Genomic DNA, 10198 nt, shown 5'->3' on the forward strand with positions numbered 1-10198 from the left:
AAACACCAGATAAAGAGACAACGATTCATTCCTGATTCATTGTCTCTTCATCTAATGATGTGTAATTTGGTCATCGTACCTTCAGCCGTTATTGTGACTCATCATCTCGGTAGTATCAATAGCCACCACCAGGCTGTCCAGCCCCTGCCCTCAGCCAACTCTCCTACTCAGTTTTGTTGCTGATGTTATGGTGGCAATTACTGCTGTAATGCTCCAGTCTGCCAGTTGTAAGCAAACCCCTCTGCATGAAGCTAAGTGCCAGCCATCCATGGACATCATTCATCCTGCAGGGGCCATCTGTTTCTTGGTGTGTTCCTTTATTTTAGTACTGTATTAACTTCACATACATGTTTTCTCTCTGGTTTGTTGTGTGGGCTTGGCTTCTGTTGGACTTCAGGCTGCATGTGCTCAGGGTTTTTGTTTCCCCGAGTGCCTGCTAGCACGGGATTGCACTAGCAGAGTTACTTCTCTGGTGCTTTGACTCCTTTGTTTAGGCCCTCAGCTAGAGGGTGAGGGGGGAGTCCTATTCACCTAATTGTACACACCTAATTGTGCTTGCAGGGGTTGAGCTCTGGCTCTTTGGTCCCGCCTCTCAACCATCAATCAACAGGTTTACAGGTTCTCGAGCCTATTGGGCTCTATCATATCTACACTTGAAACTGTGTATGGAGTCAGCCTCCACCACATCACTTCCTAATGCATTCCATTTGTCAACCACTCTGACACTAAAAAAGTTTTTCTAATATCTGTGGCTCATTTGGGCACTCAGTTTCCACCTGTGTCCCCTAGTGCATGTGCCCCTTGTGTTAATTAAATAGCCTGTCTTTATCTACCCTATCAATTCCCTTGAGAATCTTGAATGTGGTGATCATGTCCCCCCTAACTTTTCTGTCTTCCAGCAAAGTGAGGTTTAATTCTCGTAGTCTCTCCTCGTAGCTCATACCTCTCAGTTCGGGTACTAGTCTGGTGGCAAACCTTTGAACCTTTTCCAGTTTGGTCTTATCCTTGACTAGATATAGACTCCATGCTGGGGCTGCATACTCCAGGATTGGCCTGACATATGTGGTATACAAAGTTCTGAATGACTCTTTACACAAGTTTCTGAATGCCGTTCTTATGTTGGCCAGCCTGGCCAACATAAGGCTGGCTTATGGTTGTGCAACAACCTGGCTATTGGTTGTGCTGGGGTGCACCGGGGTTCAGGTGCTTGTTTATATTGCGTGCCATGGTTGCCATTTATAACCTGGATATTTTGGTAGCGTTTGATGTGTTTTTCCAGAGAGCAGTTCGGTGCCTGGGGTTTTTGCTTGGTTAGCAGCCTTCAGGCCTTGGTAATCCTAATGCAGGCCTCTGGTATAAATCTATTATGGACTTGGCCTGACGAGCCTGCTCTTACCAAGAGCAAGCTTGATGGGTGTTCAACTTTGCTACCTGATGATGATCATTCATTCTGTTTCCGTCATACTGCCTGCTTGAGTCAGTGATACTTACGACCCTGAGCGAGTCCTGTGAGGTTTGTTTTCACAGGGTCTTTGCACATACTATACTGATTTGGCATTGCTTTTAGAAGCTTTTCAGGCAGTTGCTGCTTTGTGAGCAAGGTTTACTTTAGTTAGACATTTGGGGCATATCAATCATCTGGATGCCCTTGAAATGGCCCCAATTGTATTTAGGGACTGGAATTGGTGGTGTTGGTGGACTGAGTCAACCCCTCCTCTTTTGTTCCCCGTGGGTGTGATTTGCCTGCTTCTGGTTTTATCCCCCCCTCCCTGGTTCCAGCTGCAAAGTACCCGAGGGTTTCAGAGTCAAGTCAGGGTATTTTCTCGTGTCTCGGGAGGCATAACATTTTAACATAACCAAAGGCATAACAGGGGGGGTACAACATTTTTAGTTACCTTTGTTAAAATGCTACCAGGGTAAAGAAGGAAAAGGAACTACCAGTTCAAGAATTGGACAAAAGTATGGGAAAATGGTCACTGTTATAAGGATTGTCATGGACACACCAATTCAAGTATAAGTTGATGGGAGAAGTGCATAGAAAAAGATCAAGGAAGTAGTGGTGTCAAAAAGTCAACACAAGATGTTCTTAAACTTAAAGTTCTTACTGACTTAAAGAACACAAAAGAGGTGTTAAGTCTGCAGATACAAACAATGCTCTCTTCTGTCATGTTAGGGATTCTAATCATCCTATTGATTGGTCTTCCTCCAAAATAATCTTTCCTGCCTCTACTCTACACAGACGCCGTCTTGTTGAATCGGCTCTAATACACAATGTACCCAACATGAACTTGAGTCCTGGCTTTGTTGCTGTGGACTCTTCCCTTTCACAGTATATACTCAAATGTTGTAATCTTTCTAACAAACGTGACCTAACATAAGCTTACCCTTCCATTTATCTTTCTTTTTCCTTTTTCGTGTTCTGTCCATTATTTTCTCTTACGATCCCTTCGGGATTCGGGGACACTAAAGCCCCGAAATCATCTCAAGATAACCTCAAGAAGATCCCTTGCTATCCTCTTCTTATTCCTATTACTATCCCCCTTCTTATTGGGTGGTTGTAAATAAAGAGCTGCTTCGTATGGGCCAATAGGCCTTCTGCAGTTACCTTTGTTCTTTTTCCTGTTACTATCCCCTCTACTACACCTTACCTTACATACCTTTTGCCTTGTTCCTCACCTCACTCTTGCCTATTTATTGCCATCATCTCCTTCCCTCATCTCACATTCACGGGAGACATCTCCCGTCACGCAGGGTGCAGTTGCACCTCCACACATCTCCAGTATCGGCTCTTGATACTGGTAATGGCTCAAAAGGGCCACCACTTACGGGCTATTCGTGCCCGTGCCACCTTTTGGGTGGCTTAATCTTCATCAATCAATCAATCTTCCCTCATCTCAGAACTCAGGACTCACACAGAACAGTTACAGCCCCGCTCCTGTGCCTGGTAAGTCCATTACGGGCTCACCATAGCCCGTGCTACTTGCCCCGCTCCTGTGCCAGGTAAGTCCACTACGGGCTCACCATAGCCCGTGCTACTTGCCCCGCTCCTGTGCCAGGTAAGTCCACTACGGGCTCACCATAGCCCGTGCTACTTGCCCCGCTCCTGTGCCAGGTAAGTCCACTACGGGCTCACCATAGCCCGTGCTACTTGGAACTTAGTTCCCAGTAGCTGAATCTTTAACAACAACAACTTCCCTCATCACAATCGACTTGAGAATGGTCCAGGACGGACCGAAACGTTTTCCATTCGTCTCTTCATTTTCCAGTGTGTGGATTGGTCTGCTGTATCTGGCTTATGCCTCTAGAAGTAGGATGGAGATGAGTAGTGGTCGTAATGTAGTTTGCATCATCAGCAACAGTCTGGAGACATGTCAGAGGGTTCAGGGATGGGGTGGAAATGTGTTCCTTCCCTGGAGCTGCAGCCACTGGCTAGGTTCAATATCCAGATGAAGGGAAACAAGAATACACCAGTCTCCATGAACAGAAAATGTGAGCCACATAAAGCTGGTGTCTTCTGCCACCAGAGTTGTGAGTTAAGGAGGAGCCAATAGCACCTGGCTGAGGGCTGTACACAAGAGCTCCTTTGCCTCACGAATGCAACACCCATTAGGAGTGATTCATTTAAATAATATAATTCATACAATTTTAACATTTTATTTTATAAAGAAATTAAATTAACAATTTTCTGTAGAAAGTGACTGCCTTACAACACAAATTGGATGCTAAGTATTTCATATAGCAGTACCAAAATAATTAAATTAGATGTCTGGGCTTTAAAAGGTATTCATTTACATATCATGCTTCATACATTATATACATTTCTATTAAATTCAAACATGGAATTGAACAACAACAATTCAGTACCTGACCTGAGACCTAAATACCAACATAAGACACTGATGTTTGATTTTTTTTTTTTAAGTTATTGGGGAAGTTGCAAAGGTGCAAGTTCCTAGTACAAAGTGCATTAATTAAATATGTTTGGTTTATAACCATGTAAATAACATGTGATAACATTATACAGTACTGTATTATATTTTAAAATTAAAAAAATAAAAGAGGAATGCATCCCTTTCCTCACACTACTAACATTGTAAAAATCATTAAAATAATAAAGATTAACAGAACATTAAAATTCCTTCAGTCACAATCATAATTTGTTTAATAGGACTTGGGGTGAAATGCAGGATATGAGGCCACTTATGAGTCAGGGATGCCCCACTGTACAGTATATACAGAATTATAATTTTATTAATTATGTGACTACTGTACCTGTGTAAAGGAGATGCTTTTTATTTCGGTACATTACATGTTATCATGTACAATTTTATCAGTCAAATCTGGTTCATACATTTGATAAATTTAGTCCTATAAGAGTAACTAAACACTAGAAATACCATCCTATAGGGTTAAAACTTCCTGCTACTTTTGATATGGCATATGAAAACCTTCTCTATTATACTCTTCTGTGAACATTATAGTGAATGATTGGGTGTGTGTTTTTGCAAGCTTTTGCTTTAGCCTTTTCTAGTACAGCTACCTACCTGTTATTGGTTCAAGGATCAATGTTCCCGAGGCCCATTCTCTGACCAGGGTTCCTAGACTTCTAACTTCTTGAAGCTGCTGGCTCATCACCCCATGAAAGCCATAAGCCAGTATTTTTTGTATATATATAAATATATACTGTATATACAGGAGTTCTCACATTCTTGTGAAGTCACTAGCACGCATAGCATTTTGGGCAGGTCCTTAATCCTAGTTTTCTCCTGGAATATGACCCTCCAAGTCGTTTAACAACCAGGTACCCATTCACCGTTGGGTGAACAGAGGCTACAGTTAGAGTGGCACCCCAGGCCAAAGCACTCGTGAAGCACCGGGCGAGTGCTGTTGAGTATTGATGACCGATATGCATGAATACAAAAGTGGGCAATGATGATATGCATGAATACAAAAGTTTCTCTTATAAAGAGAAACCCTTATTTCTCTTATGGAGAGAAACCTAACCCAGACAATTTCACTGCATGTCTAAAGAGACACGGGTCTGTGTGTTCCCTCGGCCAGGAGAATTTTTCTGAGGCTAGAGCATAACTGCCAGATGAATGATAATTCTACAAGTGAAATCAATGTTTGAGAAATTGTCTGGGGAGCACACCAGTCAGAGGGGCCCTGAAGTGGTCAAGATATCAGAATCCAGAAGAACTGACAATTCTGAATATATTAATAGGAATACACAGTATTAATATTGTTCCATATTTTATATGGATAATGTTGTCACATAATACTGATATGATCAATATTATGAGAATGTTACATGAAAAAATGTATATCCATCTTTATTGTGTAATTTTTACCTGATTTACCCGATAGCCACTAACACTAGTGGCCTCGACGAGGACAGGAAGCCTGTACAGTACGAGCTGAACAAAACATTTCTATAATATAATTCTATAATAATAATTATAATAATTTCTATAATAAAAAGCCAAGCTAAGTAACGAGAAAAAAATGGAAATTTCTTTACATGATGGATTAGCAACAGATTTCACTGCATTTATCCCCAACCCATGTCTGTCTGTCTTTTTTTTTTATTTTACATCTGAATTTCAGAGGGAAATCCTGTGAGTTAGGATTTATTAGGTCCGTTGTTTAGAAGGTCCACTATAGGTAGGTCCAGATCTGGACGGATGTAGTGTACTGTACATGTGAAAATATCCTTACATAAAATTCAGGTAAATTATTTCACATTCTGCATTATTATATTGCATGAGAAAATATCAGCCACTCTTTATTGCAAAGCACTGTATTTATTTTTCTTATTAAGACATTCATTTTATATATAATTTACAAACTAAAAAGGATAGACTGATCTTTATTAAGTTGTCCTTCACACTGGCTGTTTCTGTGTACAAAGGTCAATAAAATGTAACAAAACACAAGCTAGGGCATATGCAAGTGAGAAGGAACTATTCCCCTTAATTTTAATAAAATTACATGGCAATAATAACAATTTTATTAAATTAAAATATCATTAACATATTAATGATAAAATAGAAATCCATAACAAATCTGACATTGATATTTAGTTGTTATTGATAACAACCAATTAGATGTCAATAATAATTAGATGGAGAAACTCTTTGGAGCAGAACAGCAGAATCAAACAGATTAGACAGCAATGATAACCAATTAGCTATCAATAATAACCTATTAGATATCAATAATAACAAAGAGTTCATGCTGATTACCAGTGTCATACACCTGCATACTAGCATATGTTATGGCCTTCACTTCTGTGCCCTGTGGGTGCTTCTCCAGGCTGAACTCTTCGCCATATAATACAGCTTTCAAACTAAAATCCTCTTTATTAAATTCTTTAACGACAACTTTACGTGCTATGAAAAAAGGTTCTGCTGAAAATATGTATAAACACTCATCAAGAAACTGATACAGTAGGCTTTCAATGTCATGTCCGCTGGCTTCAATTTCCTGCCGGTCAGTAATCTCCACTGTGTCTATTTCAGTCATATAGCCAAACATCGCAACTGCACTCTGTTCAAATGCCTCACCCAAACTCTCGCCCCATGCATGAATTTGAACATCTGCAGGATGGTCAAGGTATTCATACTTGCAGGTGGGAAGTTCAAGTTCTTCAGGGGTAAAATCCATAGTTTCTTTCTGCAAAGATCAATACAAATAGTTTTGTTTTGTTAACCATTAAACTACTAAACTATTTGAAAGTCCTACATCCAGGTGTGCATAGAATTTTTTTTTAAACCTGTAAAGATCAATCACATATGACAATTTGTTTTATTCCCTCAAACTGAGGCAAACTGCTCACTACTGTACAACACTCATATGTCCTAAACTACTCGAGCTTCTGTTGAAGGATGTTTGACAATAATATCATACTGGAACAAGTAAAATGCCACTGTTTCACCCATGATTTTGAGGCCCATACTTATGTTCACTTTGAAAGGATATTCCAGTAGTACAAACATATACAGTATTCTACTGTATATTATGATCTATATTATGCCCACCTTTTTAATAATATAATCATAACTGGCAACAAATTCACTTTACTGGAAAATTAATGCTGTGCTATTTTAAATTGTATTTTTGCATCTACTGTGATTATTTTCATAATTAAAAGTTTACAGTAAAGTGAATGTGTTGCCAGTTATGATGATACATATTGCAATAAGGTGTCATTGTAACAGAAGAGTACAGGAAACTTTTATTAAATCATATACTGCATATCTTTGCTCTTATTTGAAATACTTATACACTACTATATTGTATATTAAACACTTGAAAACAAAGCTTATTTCTTTATTTCAAATGGAATATAAAGCACCAATATGAATTACATAACTGATCAGTATTGTGGTGCCTGTGTTCACCCCTTGGCCAGTCAACAGTGCCGAGGTGTCCAGATACCGACGATTGTTAGGTCTTCTTTACTTAACTACATCTTAGCTTTCACATAAAATATATTCCTTAATGTATAGTAACAATAACACTAATATTTCTATCTTGCTTATCATATACTATATATAACTTTTAAGTTTATATATATATATATATATATATATGTCGTACCTAGTAGCCAGAACTCACTTTTTGGCCTACTATTCAAGGCCCGTTTTGCCTAATAAGCCAAGTTTTCCTGAATTAATATATTTTTTCTAATTTTTTTTCTTATGAAATGATAAAGCTACCCATTTCATTATGTATGAGGTCATTTTTTTTTATTGGAGTTAAAATTAACGTAGATATATGACCGAACCTAACCAACCCTACCTAACCTAACCTAACCTATCTTTATAGGTTAGGTTTGGTTAGGTAGCCGAAAAAGTTAGGTTAGGTTAGGTTAGGTAGGTTAGGTAGTCGAAAACAATTAATTCATGAAAACTTGGCTTATTAGGCAAATCGGGCCTTGCATAGTAGGCTGAGAAGTGCGTTCTGGCTATTAGGTACGACATATATATATATATATATATATATATATATATATATATATATATATATATATATATATATATATATATATATATATATATATATATAAATTACACAATTCTTTGGTGGCATGCAGGGCTCAGTGCTCCCAGAACGAGCACACAATTTATAAAAAAAACATACTGTATATCCTCTCTCTCACTTCAGTTAATTTTATGGTAAATGATTTAAAATGTGGCTTATATTCCTGTCTTTGTGATGATATAAAAAACCAGCGTTGAATGTAATGAAATGCCATTTTCTGGGTAAGACCCAGAGGCTCCCTGGAGCTATCCAGGCTGATATGCTAATGTCAGACTTTGGCATCAGTCATATGTATGGAGTTCTGTGGGCCTACCGGGGACCACAAGCCAGAACCTGGCCCCCCTCAGAAGAGGCACGAGGAGCAATGGCCTATAAAAAACCCCCGTGTAGTTGGAAGCATTCTATGTCTGCCATCGACCAGGTCAGGCACCCAGAAAGGTAAGCGTCCGAAAACAAACCCCTATTCTGGTGAAAATTGCGACAAAAAGCCAAACAAGTGGATAGAACTCCCCAAACAGGATCGGGTAAATGAGTATGATGTCACACATCGCCGCGCAGCTGTCTGCGCAGCTCCCCCCTCCCCGGTAGGGGGAAGGGGGAGCCCCAGACCCCCGCACTGGCAATCCACCTCTCAGTTCTGAGGCTGGACATCAAAACATGCAAAAATCCGCCGACCGGGGAAAGGGAGGGTTGCCGGGGAGCCTGCGGGTCTCGCCCAGAAAATGGCGTTACTGTACATTACATTCAACGCTGGTTTTCTGGGGGAAGCCCCGTCGGCTCCCCGGAGCTACCTACCCAAAGACAAAAACAAGAGGGACCTAACTAGGGAGACGGAAGACGCACACCCCCAATGCGAAGCGGAGACAAAAACTGCAACAACCAACTCAAGGTCACACAGGCCCGACAAGGCCCAGGAACATCAACGAAGGAATGCCGAGCCAACCAACGAACGACGCGGGCACAGAGACAGACAGCAGGCTGTCAGGAACGAACCACCCTGCGGACGACCCGAGAGAACCACACCCTGGAATGGGGAAGAGGGGAACTTGGAACAACCCAAAGCGTGACTCCGGATTATGAAAGTACATGTATCTTTGCTTGAGCTTTAAATATGTCCATGGTAAAGAATTTTAAATGAAGCTTATATTTCTGTCTTTCTTGAGACATATAAAACATTTGTTTATTAACGAACCTATGTGAAATAAACACTGTTTTGAGAAAGTTCGCTGCTACATCAATCAGTTTGTGCAGGGTTTGGAGTTCAATGAAAGAAGCAACTTTAATAAAATGACATGGTCAAATATCTTTGGTTTTACTTAAACTATTTTACTAATAAGAGCTTCTACATATACATTATATTTCCGTCTTTCTTCTGATATATAAGTAATTAATGTTTATTATCAAGATGTTTTCAACTATTTTCATTGGGTGCTTGTCTGTTCCAACATGGCTGCACATTTTAGGAATTCTATACATAGGTTAACCTCACTGACAAATAGGTCAGATTCCAATATAGTGCAGAACAGTCACTGGTGGCACGTTGCAGTGGAGTCACTGGTGGCACATTGCAGTGGAGTCACTGGTGGCACGTTGCAGTGGAGTCACTGGTGGCACGTTGCAGTGGAGTCACTGGTGGCACGTTGCAGTGGAGTCACTGGTGGCACGTTGCAGTGGAGTCACTGGTGGCACATTGCAGTGGAGTCACTGGTGGCAGGCCGAGGTATGCAGCCGTCGGAATGCAATAAATCACCTAAATATAAAATAATAATAGTGTAAACTTACAAGTGAACCTGGATCTCCTACAAAGACTGTTGTTAATAACAGGTAATGTTTGGGGTGAAGGAGTTGCCCCTGGCGAGGACTGGTGGGTGCTGGCGGAATGTTTACCTCGGTTGTGACCCGTGAGGAGAGTGCGGTCAGCTCGTACACGCACACCTCTTGCACCACGTGCGTTCACACCCGAGTAAAGTATGTACCCCTTTACACCATCACTACTCCATACATAAACCTTCACGTCATCTGTCCTGGCCTATCCTAGCGATAAGAAGATCAAATTTAGTTTTATATATGGAGTACACGAGGTTTTTCTATCATATGTACGTACACGGTTTATTTTGTAGACGTGAACTCTTTCGTATATACATGTGCCTCG

The 10198-nt window shown here is 40.3% G+C and overlaps 1 protein-coding gene across 3 annotated transcripts; it reads right to left on the reverse strand.

Moving 5' to 3' along the window:
• Positions 1-3640: 3640 nt before the first annotated feature.
• On the reverse strand, positions 3641-9982 carry Archease (protein archease). Of its 3 annotated transcripts, XM_069327257.1 has the most exons (3): positions 9829-9968; positions 8870-9070; positions 3641-6675 (listed from the first exon to the last, which is right to left on the reverse strand). In XM_069327257.1, the coding sequence occupies exon 3, from the start codon at positions 6664-6666 to the stop codon at positions 6208-6210; it is 459 nt and encodes a 152-aa protein (XP_069183358.1). In that variant the 5' UTR covers positions 6667-6675; positions 8870-9070; positions 9829-9968; the 3' UTR covers positions 3641-6207. The 3 variants fall into 3 exon arrangements, with proteins under 3 accessions (XP_069183358.1, XP_069183357.1, XP_045597036.2); XM_069327256.1 differs by lacking the exon at positions 8870-9070 and having other exon boundaries at positions 9829-9982; XM_045741080.2 differs by lacking the exon at positions 8870-9070 and having other exon boundaries at positions 9934-9952.
• Between the last annotated feature and the right edge of the window lie 216 nt (positions 9983-10198).

Source organism: Procambarus clarkii, chromosome 19 (genome assembly GCF_040958095.1).
Source record: "Procambarus clarkii isolate CNS0578487 chromosome 19, FALCON_Pclarkii_2.0, whole genome shotgun sequence".
In the NCBI taxonomy this organism is placed as follows: domain Eukaryota; kingdom Metazoa; phylum Arthropoda; class Malacostraca; order Decapoda; family Cambaridae; genus Procambarus; species Procambarus clarkii.